This window comes from Akebia trifoliata, chromosome 1 (genome assembly GCF_017979445.1).
Source record: "Akebia trifoliata isolate Shusen 1 chromosome 1, ASM1797944v1, whole genome shotgun sequence".
NCBI classification, from domain to species: domain Eukaryota; kingdom Viridiplantae; phylum Streptophyta; class Magnoliopsida; order Ranunculales; family Lardizabalaceae; genus Akebia; species Akebia trifoliata.
In genome coordinates this window covers 29964898-29986428 of record NC_141375.1, presented here as the reverse complement: position 1 = coordinate 29986428, position 21531 = coordinate 29964898, and the positions used below count along the sequence as shown (strand labels likewise).

General features: G+C 33.2%; 1 protein-coding gene across 1 annotated transcript; it reads right to left on the bottom strand.

The window, feature by feature from the left end:
- Positions 1-5674: 5674 nt before the first annotated feature.
- On the bottom strand, positions 5675-21125 carry LOC147411613 (ribonuclease 3-like protein 2). Its single transcript, XM_086450345.1, has 4 exons — positions 20571-21125; positions 20340-20492; positions 19858-20228; positions 5675-6041 (listed from the first exon to the last, which is right to left on the bottom strand). The coding sequence occupies exons 1-4, from the start codon at positions 21024-21026 to the stop codon at positions 5882-5884; spliced, it is 1140 nt and encodes a 379-aa protein (XP_086306471.1). The 5' UTR covers positions 21027-21125; the 3' UTR covers positions 5675-5881.
- Positions 21126-21531: the final 406 nt, after the last annotated feature.

The following is a 21531-nucleotide window of genomic DNA, read 5'->3' as shown; positions in this document are numbered from 1 at the left end:
TTGGTCCGAATTACCATTGAGCCAATCCCTTGAGGTTTAATAGTGAAGACTATGAATGACGAAATCATTTATATTTTTAATAATAAGGATAATCTTAACCCTATCAAGTTGCATCCAATGCTACAATGTGGATAGAGATCGACATTACTCCACATAATTTGAATATAGGAAGTATAAGGTGCTCTCTCTATTGTGCTGCTAGTGGTTTTCGTAAATCATTACAGTTGACTGTGGTCAAGGGGCATGTCATCTGTTTGAAAATATAGGATATTATCTCAAATATCACCAAACATGGAGGGTTATGTCCAAATTTTTCAAAAAGAAGAAGAAAAAAAAAACACAATTAATTATGAATGATTAACAAAGACAACTTACCAAACGCGTCGGCTACATCCCAACTGCCAACTCTCCCTTGCCGCGTTTCGTTAAACAATTCTCTTACCTCCCTTATCCAATAGGAATATTATAAGGTCCCACACTATGCCTAAATGAAATTACAGATTCCTCCCTTAAATTATCAAACTTCGATTTTGATTGGGAACTTCTATTACCACACTTACTTTTAATTACCACACCCCGAATCATATATGATTAAAGAGCTATCTAAAAGGTGGGAATAACCATAATCTTTTACCGTCCATCCATGTTTTTAAAAATCATAACTAGTGAGAATGAGCAAGAGAAAAGTCTCTTTATCACACACCAATCTTATAATTAATTAAATAGATAGCTAGCGGTTGGGGATATTCAGTGTTTTAAATAAAAACCGATAAGATTGAAATACCAGGCCGTAGAGAGAATAAGAAAAAGAGATTATAATTATCTTTAAAGAAAAGGAAAATATTTAAAAGAAAAAATATAGAAAAAATTTCCCATCCCGTCCCGAGAAAGGAGAATCCCAAGGCGGCATGCAATGCTACACCTCAAAATAACATGTCAGAGTGCACAAAAAAAATTTATATATATACGGTCATGTTCGGCACCCAACCATTTACTCAACAATTTGCCCAACATGTTTTGTCCTACATGAGTTAGAAGTTTTGGAATAGACTGATTTTTGGTGAGGATGATCTCTATGGTGAGAAAATTATCCTTACCAAAAATCAGGCCATTCCTAAACTTCTAACCCCATCACAAATGGTTTACAAAAAGTGGACGATCCATGATTTTTCAACTTGTAAACATGGGGTTAGAAGTTTTGAAATTGACTGATTTTTGGTGAGAATGATCTTCTAACCGTAGAGAACATCCTCACAAAAAATCAACTCATTCCAAAACTTTTAACTTACGTAGGACAAAACATGTTGGACAAATCGTAGGGTAAATGGTTGGGTGCTGAACATTTCTCATATATACATATATATATGGGTTACGTTCAAGGGCCAACTTTTTGGCAAAACATTTTTCAAAACATGAGTTAGAAGTTTTGGAATGGGCTGATTTTTTGTGAGGATGATCTCTACGGTGAGGAGATCATCCTCATCAAAAATCAGCCAATTCCAAAACTTTTAACCCATGTTTACAAGTTGAAAAATCGTGGACGGTCCATTTTTTGTAAACTATTTTTGATGGGGTTAGAAATTTTGGAATGGGCAGATTTTTAGTGAGGATGATCTCCTCACCGTAGAGATCATCCTCGCCAAAAATCTGCCCATTCCAAAACTTCTAACTCATGTTTTGAAAAATGTTTTGCCAAAAAGTTGGCCCTTGAACGTGACCTATATATATATGGGTCGGGTTCCGTAGACCCCCATTACGACCCCCTTTGCGACACACCATTTTGTCCTATATGGGCAAAAATGTTTGGAATGAGCTGATTTTTTGTGAGGATGATCTCTATGGTGAGGAGATCATCCTTGCCAAAAATCAGCTCATTATGAAATTTCTAACCCCATGTTTACAAGTTGAAAAATTTTAGACCGTCCAATTTTTGTAAATCAATTTTGATGGGGTTAGAAGTTTTGGAATGGGATGATTTTTTGCCAGGATGATCCCCTCATCACAGAGATCATCCTCACAAAAAATCAGCCCATTCCAAACATTTTTGCCCATATAAGACAAACGGTGAGTCGTAATGAGGGTCGTAATGGGGGTCGTAATAACGTCATCCCATATATATATATATATATATATATAGGGAAATGTTCAGCACCCTAAGTTTTACCACACACTTTAACAAATGTTTTTTGTCCTACATGGGTTAGAAGTTTTGGAATGGGCTGATTTTTGGTGAGGATGATCTCTATGATTAGAAGATCATCCTCCCCAAAAATCAGCCCATTCCGAAATGTTTAACCCCATGTTTACATGTTGAAAAATTGTGGACCGTCCATTTTTTGTAAATCATTTTTGATGGGGTTAGAAGTTTTGGAATGAGCTGATTTTTGGTGAGGATGATCTCCTCATCATTGAGATCATCCTCACCAAAAATGAACCCATTCCAAAACTTCTAACCCATGTAAGACAAAACATGTTTGTTAAAGTGTGTGGTAAAGCTTAGGGTGCTGAACGGGACCCATATATATATATATATAGGGAAATGTTCAGCACCCTAAGTTTTACCACACACTTTAACAAACGCTTTTTGTCCTACATGGGTTAGAAGTTTTGGAATGAGCTGATTTTTGATGAGGATGATCTCTATGATTAGAAGATCATCCTCCCCAAAAATCAGCCCATTCCGAAATGTTTAGCCCCATGTTTACACGTTGAAAAATCGTGGACCGTCCATTTTTTGTAAATCAATTTTGATGGGGTTAGAAGTTTTGGAATGAGCTGATTTTTGGTGAGGATGATCTCCTCACCATAGAGATCATCCTCACCAAAAATCAGCTCATTCCGAAACTTCTAACCCATGTAAGACAAAACGCTTTTGTTAAAGTGTGTGGTAAAACTTAGGGTGCTGAACGGGACCCACATATATATATATATATATATATATATATATATATATATATATATACACTGAATCCAGAGGATATTAGATTAGATTTTCCCAAAAAGAAGTAGATGTACCAGAAAGATTATTACAAAACCTCCTCAACAATCACCACCGCAAACCATTCACCTCCCAACTCCCCCACCAAGATATAGCCAGAACATTAGGCTTCCCTACCCCCAACGACCCTTTCCTAGTCCCTCTTGAGGTGGGTCCCCACAGAACCCTCCCTCGATGACATCCTCAACGTCTATGGGTTCCTTGTAGCATTTTTCGATTTCTGCAATTGGAATGTAGGGGTGAGTAACATGGGAGTTACCCAATATAAATAAGACAATGGGCAGTTGGTCAAATGTTGCACATTTAATCATACTAAAGCATATGTATAATGGTATAATCATAGCATATGTTTTTCAAAATGTTAAGTACGACATAGAGATATAGAAATTGAACGAGCGAGAAATAGAAAACATGTAAATAAGTAATAAATCCATTTCCATAAAACGCTACTCTGCTTGGCACTACAACCTCACAACTCTAGGGTTGCTCCACACGTACGTAAAACAAATGGGAAAACCTCAAGTCCCCCTGATTAACTCAGCAAAATTCATCAAAAAAAAGTTCATTTTCCGAGTTTGAAACATCACGGTAAAATCTTCTAATTCAAAACTCTATGACTTGAAACTGTTTCGGGAAGTATTCGCATAGGTTGGATGCCACCAACTGTTGAAAATAATTTTGTTCGAAAACACGTATACGGAATCCAATGCAGGTTTTCATGCCTTTTTTTTTTTTACTCCATTAACATTAAAATAGTTAAACTCTTTGGGGGCGAAAACAATAAGGGAAGGGACTGCTGCCTATCAGTGTTCTGCGGGGGCAGAACCCTTCAACGTACATTGCCACCGCGTACCCCATCATCGATGGGTGGTGGTTCCACTGCAAGCCAACTTCCAGAATCAAGAAAAGTTTTTTTTTGAACTACTTTTTGGAGAATAAAGTATTTTGATCCACCCTGGCTTGTGTTCTAAAACGCAAGAAAACATTTTCTAAGTGAGTTTTGCAATGTAAGTTTTAAAAGAAAATGTGAGGATTCATTCTAAGAATTTCTTGAACTCAATCACTCGTTTTACGTCCATCACGACAACTATTATGCATACAAGCATTAAGTATGATAAGGAGACATTTATTATTCTCAACAATTAGTAGCAAAAGAGAGAGAGGAATGTATATGTCAAGACCATAAGATATGTCATGGCTCAAGACATGACCCCCACTAAGTCTCTTACCTTGACTTGACCCAGGTCCAACTTGGTTTAATCCGGTTGACTTCGGTCAACACAGTCTTATGACTCATGGATCGGATCGGGATAATATTGGTCGATCTTTCCATGATTCTCTTCCTATTATGTGATTGCACTCGTCTTATGGGTTTGATTTTCTGATGATTTCTCAACCCGTAGTGCCAGGGGTTTCATTTTCAATCTGAGAGTTTGTAAATTTCATTTATGAAATCACAAGGATAAAACCCTCGCGATATGTGATGACCAATCGGGTTATCACATAAAATATTTACTTCAATAAAACATGCAGATGAAATGGATTCTAAGACCCAGTTTAGACACGTCAAAAATATTAATTTTTTTTTCTTACAATTTTAAAAACTCAAAAGTTAAAATCTAAACTTTTTTAAAATAGAAATAAATTACTTTTACTATCTAAAAAATATTTTATCTCGAAACCATTCTCTCGAAGTTACTTTCTACTATTTATATTATATCCAAACAGAGTTTAAAATTCTAAGAGAAGAGTTTTCAAAGAACACAGAAAAAAAAATTAAATAAAATGATCAGAGCAAAATTTTATTCCATTTAAACAACACTCTTCACTTAGTTTAAGGTAAATCAAGAAGTGACATAATTTCTTACTTAAGCTTTGAATTCCCCTTCTTATTCTTGACTTATAAAATTTCTTCTTCAAAGAAAATTCCATGGGGAAAAAGTTTAAAATATAGAGAGAGATTTATTCTTTTATTCTTATATGCTTAATATCTTATATTTAATTTCATATATTGTGTTGGAATGAAAAGTTTGTGGCAATAATTCTCTTATTAATGCAATGACCTCCACAAGGGCAAGGGACTTATTACTAGTTAGACATTTTAATTCAAAAGAATGATGATTTCCGGACTCAAAAATCTTCACTCTGTCAATACTCAGCTGATGTGGCAAGGGTGAAGAAAAAGATTGACAGTTTTGTATCCTTACCACTTCAGCCGAGTACTGATCAAATGAAAATTTTCGAGTCAAAAAATTACAGCTCAATTTAAAAACATTTATAACATCCATGAAAATCAGGGTATATCACTGTTTGTCACAAAAAGTTATTCCATCTCAATAATAATAGAAGACTTGATTCCGCATGAAGTGTAATAAGTATTTCTAAGCCAAAATCTGTCTTTCTTCTTCTTGTTACTATTCTAACCAATTCATGCTCTTAATGCTAATGCCACCAACAAAGGCGAGTGTTAAAATTATCTATACTAATATTGTCATAGGTTAATGGCTATTAATTGGTAGGAAAAGAGAGTATAGCACAGTGGCACCTTCAAATCATCTATTCATCTCCAGCATAACCACAAAAAGTACTTCTATGGTTGATGAAGTGACTTAGGATGATTAGAATGTGAAAACACCATTTATATACTATTTTGATAAAGGTGAGGGAGGAAAAGAGTAAATAAGCAAATTAATTTGATCTTAGATTTGGAAGATTTCTAGTAATCCTTCACCTTACAACCTAGTTTAAGTCCACAAATATCTGATTTGTAAATTTACTTTGATTTATCACGGGATAGGTTTAACTGCAAAGGAACTAAGGAGATTTCCTCGAATAAGCACTTTCCCATAATGATAAGTTAAAATAAAAAAAATTATTTTCACTTTACTCCAAGTGATGAAGTATCATGGAAGCGGCTGAGTTCTCAGCATCTTTCACTCTTGGTTTCACATCTCCAGACGTTACTAATATCCCATCAGCAGTGTCAATGTGGACTGAACAAACAAATCTCCTATCATGGGCAGGACCCACCTCTTTCTCAACTCTGCAAATTCAACAAAAACAAAAAAAGAATTTGCGCGATAAACAGTTATTTGTTACATTACTATCAAAAAGGAGTACCAAGATGGTTTTCTGGGCTTAGACCCATAGCTCAATTGGTTTGAAACATTGCAAAACAACTTTGAGGTTGTGGGTTCAAGTCCAGCTTACCCATCTATACAAAAATAATTTAACAAAAAAAAACAACATAGCTTCCCAAACTAAAACTTATAGCTTGATCAAGGAACAAATAATAAAAACCAACAAAAAAATGGATATGGAAATTGGTAAATTTGACTCAGTTGATGAATTATTGTCAATCTATAACAATCTTTGTAACCTTTTTCCCCCTCTTCTATTAGTGCCATCTAAAGTTATTCAAAAGAAAATTCTATATGTATTTGTAACGTTGAAGATAATTGATGGAATGGGTCATCACCAAATGTTTGATTCCAAAAAGAATAATTCGATAAATATATTATTAAAGAATAGACTATTAACATAAGTGGGTAATGACATTTCAAAGGTCAAGTGAATGTTAGTTAGTGGGTCTTCAGCGTCTTAACAAGACATAAAGTTCAAGTACGAGTTGTGGCTAACAGAACAAGTCATTTGTAATAATAAACATTCACTTCAACTCATTTTTCAATTCAAATACATCATTAATTATTAGAAGTGCCAAGAGCAACTCTAGGATAGGAGTGAGAACGAAAAATAAAGAATTTAAACAATCATCAACTTATAGGAAAAATTGAATATTGATTTCTAATTTGAAAACTCATTATAAAGACAAACTTTAGTATTTTGAAATAACAAAAGAATAAAAAACTACGATAATTCATACATCTATGAGAAATAGGGAACATATGCCTACATTCATCTATTATTATTTTGCAGGAGCTTACATACCACCTTTCTTAAGAAAGGATTGCATTATAATTATCTACAAGTAGACCGATTGTTAAGATCGTATAAAATATAGCAATTCCACACACATACACATTTTATATATAGGTCACATTAAGGGACATCTACAAATGACAACACTTTTTACATCTCTCGGATGCCATCCATTTTACAAGGTCCAACGACTTCTAGCAAAATTGTCTACATTGAAAAAATGGACGACATCCGGGTGCTTGTGTAAAAATAAACAGTCAAGCTATTTGTAAATATTTACAATGCATTTCTTATTAAGGAAAGGTTGTACTAAAGCCTTTTCAAAATAATAATAGATGTATGCATCCATATGTTACAATTTCTCATAGATATATTTTTTTTTAATCAGTATTTCTCATAGATATATGAATTATCATATTTTTTGTTTTTTGTTATGTCAAAATATTAAAAAATGTCTTTTATAATAAACTCTCAAGTTCAAAAAGCATCATTCAAAATTTTTTATATGTTGATGACTACTTAAATTATGCATATCTCGCTCTCACTCCCAACGTGGAGTTGCTCTCAGACGCTACTAATAATTAAAAGTCTATTTCAATTGAAAAATGGGTTGAAGTGGAGGTTTATAATTACAGATAACACGTTTTGTTAGTCACAACTCGTGCCTGGACTTTATGTTTTGCTAAGACGTTGAAGACAAATTATTAAATTGTTCCTCGTCTGAAATGTATTTATTAGATAAGGCAGGGGCATCCTCTCTTGGGTTTAGGGGGTGAAAGAGAAAAGACAATAAAATTTGAAGGGTATTATTGGAAAAAGGGAAAAAGCAATATAAAGAGTTGTAGGAGTATTTTTTGAAAAATGGTAGAAGAGAAAAACAATAAAGTTGGAGGTATTCTTAGGAAAGAAAAGACAAAGGAAGAAGGACAGCCATTCTCCAGATACGTTCTATGTGATATAAATCTAGAGACAAAGAGATTGGGACCCAACGTGTGTTTTATTATATATACATATTATATATAATAAAACACACTGTGGGTCCCACTTTCTTTGTCTCAAGTTTTACACCCCATGAACAATGTATCTCGGAGACAGGTCTTAATTTTTTACCTCTTCTTCCTCTTTTCAAAAATACCTTAACTTTATTATCTTTCTTCTTCTACCTTTTTTTATAATATTACCCCTCCAACTTTCTTCTCCCCCCTTTCTCTCTAACTTTATTATTTTTCTTCTTATACCCCCCTTAACCCTAAAGAGATGTTTGTGCCATAGACACAAGCAAACTCTGGCACATGTATAAACTTATAAGATGAAAATAACAAACATAAATAAATCAAAATCAAAATAAAGAACATTAACAATGAACAAGCAAAAAAAATGCAAGGCCAAGGAAGCTTATATGTAAAGTAAGAGCAAAAACCTTTCATGGATCTATGTGAAATAAACTAAATGTAAAACAATATTTCAAGAAAAACTAGGTTATACTTGGATTGTTAAAGAAATCCAAAATCAAGCTTAAGGTGTCGACATGTACAAACAGCACAAATCTTCAAGCCTTCTTTAGAAAGGATTTGTGCTAATGACAATGAATTTGGATTTAGATTTTTCCAACAGTTGCAGATACTTTGGGAGGTCAGATGATCAAGGATAAGACTCAGGCATTGTTAAAGAAGTGTTTAAACTTAAGTTGAAGAAAGCAAGAGCAAAAGCGAAATGAGGCTTAAGTGCAAGGACAGGGAAGCTTATATTGCAAACTTGTTTCTATTGAATAGCTTCAGGAAACAGGAGCGTGAGCAAGACCTTTTATTACGAGAGGGAGTGTGAGTGACAGGCAGCAGTTTGGGATAATTGGGGTTAAAATGATATTGTGGAATCCATATCAAATCGACCAATCCAAATCAGTCAATCCAGCTCAAATATACATGATCAACTATAATCAGTGAGCCCCCCAATGGTGTCTAGTCCTAACCATGGCCAATCAAAAGTCAGATTGAATGATCCAACAACTCAAGAAAGTCTGGACTACACTAGGCTAGTATTCCTAGCTGCAGGTGGGGCATAAAGGTAAAATCACCTACCATGGTGTCAGAAGTCAGAATAATCATTTTTAATTAAGCAAAAGATATGCCCAAAAGGGTATCATGATGAAAATGACCATTTTGTTTAGTTGTTTGAGTGAAGAAGGTTGGTGCTTTTATTTTTCAATAAATTATTTTTAAGGTAAAATTGCGTAGTGTCAATTCCACAATCACTAAGTTCATTGGCACCATCCAAAGTTACCTTAGAATACTTCTTGAAATAAGTAAAAGTCAAACCTTGCGGTGTACACAAAAAACAAACATTAGAGGTTATTTTCATCAATACTTCCTTAAGCCATCACTTTAGCTAAAGCTATAGGCAATAATGGCACAAATAATAAGTGGTGATGTTCACTTTTACCTTAAGTAGTTAAGTATGCTTTGAGAAATAAAAGCATGTTCATAACCAAGCCGGGACCTAAAGGATGGATGCCTAAAGCCCAAATTTAACTTGATATGGGGAAAAATATAAGACATGTGCCCAACCAAAAACATAAGGGCCAATCTACAAAGTAGAATTCCAAAATCTCCAACAAATTAATTAAAGAGAAAAGGAATCTAATAAGCATCAACATCATCATCGAGCATCATCCCAGAGATTTGGGGTCAGATAAGCAAATCTCATTCCTCCATTCAATTTTGTCTACAGCCATGTCTTCTATTATTACATTGTTGTACATATCCACTTTTATCAACTCAATCCACGTTCTTTCTAATATCCCTCTCTTTTAGCACCTTCACCTTGGATATTCCTTCTAATTGGGGCTATAATCAGCCTGGGTTAAACGTGCCCACCATCACAATCAACTTTCTCTTAGCTCATCGTGAATTAGAGCTACTCCTACATTTTCTCAAACACGACATGTCTAAATTTTTTCTTTCCTACTATTTCCAATCATCTTATCTCAACAACTTCATCTCCGCAATACTCAATCTATTAACATAAGACGTCTTGAGAGCTAAAGATTTCACTGCATGAAGCATATCTAGTCTTACTGTAATCTTTGTTATAAAAAAATTGATTTGATTGGTATCCTCAATTACATAGCATTCAAGACACCCACCTCCACTTTAACCATCCAACTATGATTCTATGGACAAAATCTTCATCAATCTCTCCACTCATATGTATAAGAGACATGAGATAACAAACAATGGTAATTTCAAAGTATTTCCAGACTCTTAATTTCTTTAGAACATTCACCAGTAATAAACTTGGTTATACTAAGTCCAAAGCCTTTCGACTCCAACACCTAAATCTAGGTAATTAAAATTACATAATCTACAAATAGCACACATGCTGTTCTCTTCTAGTGATGTTCAACAAGGAACCAAACATCCCTTTAGGGAAATATGATCGTTCTTTCTTGATTAAGAACTTACGGTATTTTCATTAGCTAAAAGATTTCTTCGCTTCACTTGCATAGTGCATAGGACCACCTAAATGGAATGGATTAGCCTTCCAAGCTTTGATATCACCCACTTTTTGTGCCAAGTTTGTCTCAAACCATGCACCCATGGGTCAAGCATAGGTTTGCTGATTAGGCTCCTTACAAATGAGTAGAGTCCAAACATCATAAGTTAGGCATAATGCAAACTTGTGCTAAGGTAGTCCGAAGCATATGCATTCGATGAGGGAACCTTAATCCGAAACCAAAACAAATTTAGTTTCACAATAGGTTCTGAGCTAGTGAAGCAAGTGAAATTGTTTAACATAAAGATAGCATAAACTTTTACCTATTAATGAAAGGAAGTTCCACCCATTTAAAAAGCTAGAATTTAGTCCGAACATAAATATGCAAAGAGAAATTCAGTAGTAGTAAGTTTCCATTTCTCTCCCCAATAAACTGAATAGAATTATACATGCCTGGAGAAAATTATAGCAGATTTGACCACCTATACTAGCAAGAAAATTGTTTCTGTAACCACTTACCATGCCAAGAGTCCCTCTCAAAACCAATAGTAGGTGATGGTTAAATTTGTGTAGCTCCTTACAAGAGGAGGTATTATGCACATAGCTAACCCCACGTAGTATTTTTAGCCCCTAACATACTTAGACCAGCATACAGCAGTCAATCTTACATTCATTTATTGAAGGACTTTAAACATCTCTAAATCTTCTAGGCTTTGCTCTGATTAGATAGATTCTAGGACCTTGTTTGGCTCTATTGTAAATTACTACTAGAAAACTAGTTTTAAAACCAAAAATGATGTAAGGACGTAGAAACCCAATCACAATCTCCCAAGCTTCACACTGACTGGCTTAAACATAATGTCTGGATCTAATACCAAATTGATCTTAGAAAACTAGCTTAATAAAAAAAAAAAAGTTGATTCATCTGCGGGTGTGTGGTTGATGTGCCGTAAATAACTGCAAAATATCATCGCCATCAAAAGTACCCCCCACCCCAACTCCAATGGGAGAATCCCCAAAAAAAAATGTCACAACGGTTTGGAAGAACTTTTTTGTCCTACAAACTGGGACAAACATTTGTTGTACAAACTTTTACTTGCAATTTGCAGCATACCAAATAAAACATAAGGTTTTATGCAATAGAAAAAAGGTTTATGGTGGGATGATTTTTACAAGGTACTCGAAAAGTAAAATTGTGGATATGTTTCATGAGGCTAAAAAAGGTGGCACAAGCTTTGGTTTGCTGGGCTTTTATTCTCTAATTTTGTAGGCAAGAATACAACGTGTGGAGACAATAATTAGTCTTACCTATTCGAATGGACACAAAGAGAGAACTTGCAAAATTCTAGTAAATTCTACATCAACCAATTTTATTCTATTTGACTATTCCTTTACATTGAAGGAATTACACAAAATTATAAAAAGGCAACCCTTAGAATCCCACAACTCGAAGATTGTTAATTGTTGCCTACTCAACATCATAAATAGAAACCATGTCTCATAAAAAATATAACCACTCAAATTGTGATTTACTAAATACTAACTACAAAATTTACTATGAATAAAAAAACAAGAATTCAATATAAATAATGAGCCAATGTTTTATTATAATTAGTAAGTCCGAATATTAAGGGAACTTGGTGGTAAAATGTAGATGTCCGACTGATAAATAAAGGGAAAAAAAATTCCATTACACATTGTTGCAAAAATCTAGAATTTAAGAAAACTATCTAAAAAACAAACAAACAATGAAAGTGGCAAATGAATCTAAGCAAAGGGTATATGACAATCTATACATTAGGGAAATGGTGAATCTAAGAAAGATATCAGCAAGTTGAGGACATTAGGGAAAAAACTGGTGATTTAGATAAATATTAAGTGTTCCAATGGAGAAGGTGAGATAAAGTTCGTAAAAGATGAAAAGATTAGGGAAGGGTGGAGAACTAATTTTCATAAATTATTGAATGAGGACCATGATAATTAGGGCTATCAAAAGATAGAAAGGAGATTTGAGGGTATAATACTTATGTACGACTAGGTTTTAGAATTAAAAAACAAATAACTGACGTGAAAACTCGGAAGGCATAGGATCAAATAGTATTTTGATAAAAATATGAAAATGCTTGAAATTTTAGGATTTTCCTAGCCAAATAAGCTATTCAAAAATATTTTAAAGACTAAAAATATGTTGAATGAATAAAGGAAACAAGGAAACATATTGTAACAACTAATTACTAATATATAAGAATAACTGAGATATTCAAAGAGGAGCCAACAATCGAAGTATTTAACAAATGAGCCACTATGAAGGTATGGGAAAGAATGACAAGACAAAGGTTAGGAACAAAAACGAATAAATAATAAAAGCAATTTGTTTTTATTTGGGATAGATCAACCATCGAGAAATTCTTTCTATTCACACAAATGATTGAAAAGCATAGACAAAAGAAACAAAAATTCATATAGTTTTATTGATTAAAAAATGCACATGAAAAAGTTCATCAAGAGCTAATTTAATGGGTAGGGAAAAATCAATATTTCCATTCTAGAAATAAAAAATAAAAGAAAATTTAATAAGATGGTTGAAGACGTGAGTATTAAGAAAAAAAATCAAGTTCTAAAGAAAAATAAAATATCTTGAAGAAGAAGAAATGGGAAAAACAATTGTTACATAGAGTAGAAGTTGGATGGTTAAAGTGGTGTCTCACTGCTCAAATGCAATTACACAAACACATAACACCAAATTTTTTTAAAGTATGCGGGTTATAAAATCAATTATGCTTTAAGGAGCAAAATATTTATGGGTTAACAAGCAGCAAGCTAAAAAAAGCATGAAGCAAAGATAATGATGTTAAGATGATGGACAGATAGACTAGGAAAGATAAAAGTTTTTTGTTTTTTTTTGACGAGTGACTAGTAAAGATAAAGTTAGAAACAAACACATTAAAAAAGTGTAAGAGTAGCTCCAATAGAAAATAAACAAAGAATAAGTCTACTAAGATAAATTAGGCATGCTGACAAAAGCTAATAACAAACCCAATTAGATGAATTTTTCAAGTTGGGAGGTTCTAAAGAAAACAAAAATGAAGTATTATAAAATGAAATGTTACGAAGGAAAGCAAAAATTAAGTGACTCCAAACAGAATACAATGGAGGGACGAGATTGGTTTAGCTAACGCGAAATCTTCGGGACAAAGTTGAGTATGAGAATGGGAATATAGATGATGTGGATAAGTCCGAAAAAAAACCTTATAAATGTTAAAGAGTGTTAAGTATGATGTATGTGATACACCAAATCAGATCTCAACAAGATTATGATAATGATTACGATTAGTATTAGAGATAAGAATTAGATCTAATCTGTTGGGATTTCTTTTATTGTCTATTTAAGCCCTATTACGGTTCTTGTAATGATCGTCAACAGGGACCAGAGTCATGTAGGGACGAGTGGGGGCTATAACCCCCACTAAACTTTTTGGGGTAAAAAACACAAAGATTCACTAAGCAGACCTATTTGTTGAATTTTTTATTTATTTTTTTTGCAAAAATTCCCTTGGATTTCTGACAACTCCAAAGGAACCCTCCTTTATCAAGTTTGTTACCGAACAAACCTTAGAATAGGACCCACATCATTTTAAAAGATTAAATACTTATAATATGCTTCATTCTTTAAATCAAATATTTATTATATCCTGTCTCTTCTCTCAACAACGCTTTTCTCCCCCAAAACTATAGATCGAGCTAAAAATATTTATTTTTTAAATCTAAATTTTACCATGGAATTTAGAAGGTTATGGTGTTGGATTGCCAATGTGGCCATGCAGGCCCAATGATGGTTTTGGGAAAGAGAATGGATGTTGAGCGAAGAGAGGATATAATTGGTATTTACTTTAAAGAACTAAGGTAATTTGAGTATTTAGTCTTTTAAAATAATATGGGTCCTATTTCAAGGTTGGTTGAGTATCAAAGCTTGATAAGGTTCTCTTTGAATTGTTAATACTCCAAGGGAGTTTCTGTAATATAAATGCAATATATAGGTCTCCCCTCACTAATTTAGACCCCTCTAAATATGCATATGCTCTCTTGTGTTTTCAAATTGACAAAAAATACCACAGTGATCCCCAATTTTGATCTATGTTAGAGAGATCCTTTGTGCTTTTCAAACTAACAACATGCGTCCTGATCCCTTAGCCTCGATCTTTTGGGACTCATACTAATGGAAAATGACATAAGGGCACTCAACTTCAACCTATATTCAACTTTGGAAAAAGAAAAATTGGTGGTCTAGCACCTCATGATTTGATCGATACTAGAGGTACCCCGTGTTTTTCAAATTGACAGTGAGCATCCCTTGTAGGGAGATTTATTATCATGGCCATTGATTTTCTAAAGACTTGGATTTCTTGGTGTCCAACATCCTAGATGTGAATCCCATCGCCAGTGACTCTATCAACTTCATCGTCGCTATTGTTGGATGCAGATTCAAAAAGTAGCTTTGAATCTATTATTTTTATTACTTTTAGTTATTGACTTTGAATGAATGCATTCCAAGTAAACCATTTTTTGGTGTATCCATTGGTTCAACTCAACTTTCCATAGGCCCAACAGCAATGGCCCTTTCACCCAAATGATTTGGCTAGGTGTATCTCACACACAATTGTCGTTCTTTGTATGTTAATGCTTCTCCTTCCAACCAAACGCATGAACAACCTATTGAGTCTACAACCTCTTTATATTCTAAAATTTACCAAGCTACCTATTGAACCAATTAAAACTAGGGAATATTATTTAAAAAAAAACCTAATAAAATAATTATTTTACAAAAAGAATCGAATTTATTGCAAATTACCAAAACGATAATAAACCGGCCATTGAATGATCAATTTTTTCTCTCCTCTTTCTCTCTCTTGATTATTTTTTTTAAATTGAATTTTAAAAAAAAGGCCATTGAATGACTGATTTTTTCTCTCTCCTCTTTCTCTCTCTTGATTTTTTTTTTTAAATTGAATTTAAAAAATAAACGGCCATTGAATGGCCAATTTTTTCTCTCTTGATTATTTTTTTAAAAAAAACAAATTTTTAAAAAAACATTGAATAGCCGATTTTTTTTCTCTCTCTCCTCTCTTTCTTGATTTTTTGAATAGCTTTGCTTTCCCTCTCTTCTTCCTTAATAAACTGTAAGTTCTTTGTGTTTTTACGCCTTTCGATTTTGATTTTTCTCTATCATTACATCATGGGATAGTTGTTTATTGGATGTTTTAATTTCAAAAATCCTAATTATCTAAAAGGGTCTTTATAGGCCAAGTTCAAAAGAAGAAAACCATGTATCATTTGCACCTTGTAAGTCCTTTATTTTTTTTTTCTCTTTTATTTTTTCAAAGCTTTTTTATGTATTTATTTCATAAAGAGAAAGAGGAGAAAGAAAAAAAATCGACTATTCAATGTTTTTTTTTAAATTCATTTTTTTTAAATAATCAAGAGAGAGAAAGAGGAGAGACAAAACCGGCCATTCAATGGCCATTTTTTTTTAATTCGATTTTTTAAATAAAAAAAATCAAGAGAGAGAAAGAGGAGAGAGAAAAAAACCGACCATTCAATGGCCGGTTTATTATCATTTTGGTAATTTGCAATAAATTCGGTTCTTTTTGTAAAATAATTATTTTATTAGGTTTTTTTTTTTTATAATTTTCCCTTAAAACAATTAGAGGCTTTTACCACAAGACAACATTTCAAAATGCCTATATACAATAGCCCATTTATCGATTGAGTAAGATTTAAAAAAAAACTTTATATTTATAGGTCTTATAAAACCACAGAATCTCAATGATCAAATTCCCCAAATAGCCTTTAAATCACCATTTGATCAAGCTCTTTTTAAACCAAAACGCCCCTGAATCCATAGTGCTGAAGCCCGTCTATCTATTTTGAACCTCTTCATCCATAATGATCAAGCTCATTTTGGCCCATTAAGGCCCACACATTTTCACATTAAAATCCGACAATTATGGCTCAATCGAGACCTTTAACTAGAGTTATTCCTCTTCTTCTACACATTTTGATGCATCTTATTCTTGGGCAGACATGCACAACATATCTTGTGCAAAAGTGATGGTCGCATCTCATCAACAACATGCAATTGGCATTGGGGACTCCTCATCGACAGTATTGATTTTGGCAAACTCACATTGATCATTGATCACAGTATTAATACATAAGAGTATTGAGTATGATGCCACGTAATAAGGTGTACTACGATTATGATATTGATTAAGATTAGGATAAAAGATAAGATTAGATCTAGATGTAATATGTTAAGATTTCTTCTCTCTTCTATTTAAACCCTACTAGGATTCCCGTAATGTTCATCAAGAAAAAACTAAATCTCTAATATTTCACAATAAATAAATCAGCAACCAACTACAACCACTACAACTGAGCTCTGTTGCAATGCATCACTTATTGGAAATGTATGAACTGAATGAAAACAAATCACTATAAAGAACAAAATATAATTTACTAAAAATTAGTAAATTATGTAAACCTAGCCAAAAATTCTACTTAATAAGTTGCACATCAGGCCTAGTTGGGTCACTACAAAAATATTTGAATGATTTGATATTGGATTGGACCAGACTTAAAAATTTTCCAAAGTCTATTATGTATAACAAATTGGGGTCTAAATATGGCAGAGAGAAAAATTAAGAGAAATCGAAATTTAAGGGATCATACTTTGCATACAATTCCTACGTCACCTAATCTTTACAAGATTATAGGGCTATCAACCATATACTTATCTTTCCATTAAATAGTAACTTAAAGATTTGCCTACTGTGATGAAGGATACAATTAACCTCAATTACTAGATAATTATAGTATGTTCAAAATAGAACTCATTAAAAGGAAATTTGTACACTTACCTAGGTTTCGTACAACTGTTTTTGTTATAAAACTCATCCAATTTTTGTTTTGTTATTTCAATCTTTTCCATTACATTCACAATACCACTAATTACATCCATATCATAGGTACAAAATCCAACTTCTACAAATTTTACAAAGAATCTTTTGTTTCAATAAGTATCGCAACATCTTTCTATTTTGAACAATCCGAACCAAAAGTATTGCATCTACATAAGTAATAACGATCATCTAAGAACCCTTCCTTCAATACTAAAGTCAACTTGTTTCCATCACTTTTATAGAGCTCATATGGTGTCATCACAAGTTATTGCAAGGTCTCTACAAAAACAACTGAAACTTCATTAACCAGATTTAATTTAATAAAAGATGTGGGAAAGATATAATTCGAAATTTGATATTCTGACTTAATATCATTTAATGCTTTTGAACAATCGGAATCAAAAGTATTGCATCCAACCTACCTTCTATTTTCGTTCCCTTTTATTAATGAGCAAGAGTATTGGTGTTTAGTAATTAGTCTGTGAAAACGAGTTTTGGACTCAGGTCATGGTATCAACACTCAAAATTACAACAACTTAAAACATTGGTAACTTCAAGGTTTCCTTGAATTAACCTATCCTTTATCTTTAATTATTTTACTTTCTATTTCTTTATAAATTTCAAATAACTATCAACTTCTTATCAAAACACTACAAAGGTGCACGATACAAGGCTTTCTCAATAAGGATGTTGTTGATGGGTGTGATTATTGTGTCCCTTGACGATCAAAAAGATGTTGGGTGCGACAAAAACAGCATGTACAATAAAAATTCTTATTGTTAAACACCAACATCGTTGGCCAATTCATAAATATTTGCTACAAGCAAATTTAAATACCAAATCTCCAAGTTGTATCTTATTTCCATCGCCTACTAGTAAGACAAGTACCTTAGTTTATTAAAATTTAAAGAGCTTTAAAATACTCTAGCAATTATTATGTTAAGGTTAGACTCAAGATCTATAATAGTCTTGGATCTTAATTTTCTTATTAAATAAATCAAACTTTTACAGTATTTTTGTTTTTTTTTTTTTTTTTACAATCAACTAAAATATTTTATTAATTATTATGTTAAGAATTGGACTCAAGACTCATAGTATTCACGATTCTTAATTTTATTAATTAAATTAAAGTTTTACGGTAGTGTTTTTTTAAAAATTGGACAATGGGTTAAAGACCTTGCAGTAACAACCTATGATAAAACACACATGAGCTCAATCAAAAGCAGGTAATACAAGTTGATATTGCGCATTTAATGATGGCTCAAAGAATATCTTTAATACTTATATGGATGAATAGCTTTTGGTTCAGGATGTTCAAAACAGAAAGACATTACACTGCTTAATGTAACAATGGGAGCTTTGTAAAACCTATTGAAATTGGAATTTGTATAAATGAAGGTAGATGGAATAAGAAATATAGTAAATGGAATAGATGAGAATGAGAAAGCACAACAAAAGTGGAATGAAATTTATAACACAAAAATGATGGCCAAAGTCGTATGGACTTCCTTTTTTTATGAGTTCAATGTTGAACCTATAATTTTCTAATAATGCAAGTTGAATGTTTCATTTCAACATAACAGTCAAATCTTCAAGGTAAGGCATGGTTACAAGATAAGTATAAATATGATAGCTCAAAAATCTTCTAAGGAGCAGGTTCCATACATTATGAAGTTAAATTTAATGTCACCATATTAGCATTGTATGTCTCTTTCAGTAGAAACTAAATAGTAATTAATCCACGAAACCCAATTTCAATGAAGAAAGATGTGCACTACAATAGGTTGACAATCAGTATAAAAAGTTTGCCACATGCTAACAATTATTTACACAATGAAATCAACCTTACAAGAAGTCAATGGAGCAATATGATCAATATAAGATTATTACACTATCTACTTTAGGTTCTTTTACAAATAACTCGATGAGTCTTATTCCTATCGACCTAAAGAACTCCTTTTATTTCCAACAAATTATTTCAAACCCTCTTTTTTAATAGGGATTATGTATTGTCCTTGGATTTTCACCTTTTCCGGTTGGTGTACTAACAGAATCAACAATTATCAAATACCAAAAAAACAAAAAAGACAACAATTGAACAAGGCTTAAAGACTATAAAAATTGCTAATATGGTGTATTACCAGTAATGTTAACCCTCTACTACAAACAATGATTGTATAAATAGTCCATGAAAAAGAAACATAATGACAAATTGGTTAAAACTAAAAGTTTCCTATCTTTGTAAATCTAGTATAGATAGTACAGAGCTACTTCTACTACTATCACTCAGTCTTTCTCTAACATAAGGATTTGCCCATGGTTATTGTGATTACAAATTAAACTAAAATAAGCAATCAAAAAACCATCCACACATACATGTACAGATAATTTGTCTTCTATCCAATCAAGCATACCATATTTCTCTCGACAAATATCAAAATTAAATTCATATAAAGAGAAAGTTCATACCTGTAACTCGGCTTTGGCCATCGTTTCTTGTCACAAAGCTCATTCAACTTCTGTTTTGCCCCATCAATATCATCCACACCATTCATTATACTGCTCCCTCCATCAACTTCCATGGGCATTGATTCAAACTTCCAAAGATTCTGCAAAGCTTCTTTTGCAGCATTAAGCTTTGCAATGTCTTTCTGTTCTGAACAACCTGAACCTAAAAGCTTTCCATCAACGTAAGCACTAGCAATATTCTTCGATCCCTTCCTCCAATGTTTAATGTCAACTTGCTTTCCTTGTTTTTGGCAAAGCTCGTATAGCATTGTCACGGGCTGTTGCTGCAATGTCTCAAGCGTAACGATTGGCTCTAAAATTCGACTAAAATGCTGCAAAATTTCAATTTTTTAGAAAAAAATCAAAAACCCATATCAACTAAAATTGGGGAAAACTTAAAGATGCCATCTTTCAAAGTTATTTAAATAACACAAACCGATTACCTGCCAAAGAAGCTTCAAATCAAAATTGCAGTCAACATATATAGCTGCAGCGATGGACTCAACTATATCCGCTAAAACCTTAGGCGCCTTAACAGACCCACTGTACAACACGTCATCTCCTTCTTCTTGAACCGCAAGAGCGAATTCTTGGACCTAAAAAACCCCCCAAATCAAACATCGTTCAATTAATTTAATAAAACCCTAACATACCTAGAAATCTTTTCTTATTACCTTGGCATCAAGAGAAGGAGCATTGTGACGGAGATAGTGGTAGAGACCATGCCGTACAGCAGCACGTGCGAGCTTCTCTGTACTGATATTTGCAGAACGAAGAAGAGAGAGTTGACCAGGGTCAAGTTGAGGGTAAGTGATGAATACGAAGTTAGCGAAAGCGAGACCAAGAGCAGCATCACCAACAAACTCCAAACGCTGGTATGAAGGAGAATCTGGTTGAGAAGAGTGAGTTAGGGCTGCTTCTAAGAGCGTTTTGTTTCTGAAACTGTACTGGAGAATCGCTTCTACAGCTACGACTGGAGAGCTAGAACTCATGTCGACCACTGCGAACGTTTCATCGCTCGCATCGTCAGACGCGCAAGTTATAGCAAATATCTCGTAACCATCCTTCGTTCTCATCGATTTTTGCTTTGGCTTTGGCTTTGGCTTTGATACACTGCCTTTCTTCTTCATCTTCGAAAGTTTAAAAAAAAAAAAAAAAGATTCAGAGATACCCTCTGAGTGAGTGTGAGAGAGAGAGTTTTGTTTGCTAGAGAGCAATTTGGTAAAGCAAGGAAGAGAAGCGACACGGTTTTTAAAATAAAATATAAAAAAAGAAATTGTATAGTTTTTAGTAGGTGTGGAGTTCGAGTTTGACACTGATCATGGGTCGTGTTACTCGGACGCTACGTTAAACACTGAGCTGACGTGCAGTGGACAGATAACCATAGATTTGTTTTCTTCGAGATACAGTTAGAAATCAACGGTTGGACAGACCAGTTAATGCAAAGGTTTGATGTATTGAACTTATAATCAGTTATAACTAGAGTTTAATCATGACTACGGGTGGCACTCTGAACCCGTGAACAAGATTTGAAAACAACACAAAATGGGTGATGGTTCACAAAAATATGGTTTTATAGAAAAACATTAAAGGAATTAAAAAAAAATTGAAAAGATATTATTAAAAAAAATTTAA

Coding starts and splice junctions, on each gene's coding strand:
- LOC147411613 (XM_086450345.1), bottom strand. CDS start 21,026: ATGAAGAAGAAAGGCAGTGTATCAAAGCCAAAGCCAAAGCCAAAGCAA. Junction 20,493..20,570: donor CTCCTTCTCTTGATGCCAAG/GTAATAAGAAAA, acceptor GGGGTTTTTTAG/GTCCAAGAATTCGCTCTTGC. Junction 6,042..19,857: donor TGGCCAAAGCCGAGTTACAG/GTATGAACTTTC, acceptor TTGAATTTGCAG/AGTTGAGAAAGAGGTGGGTC.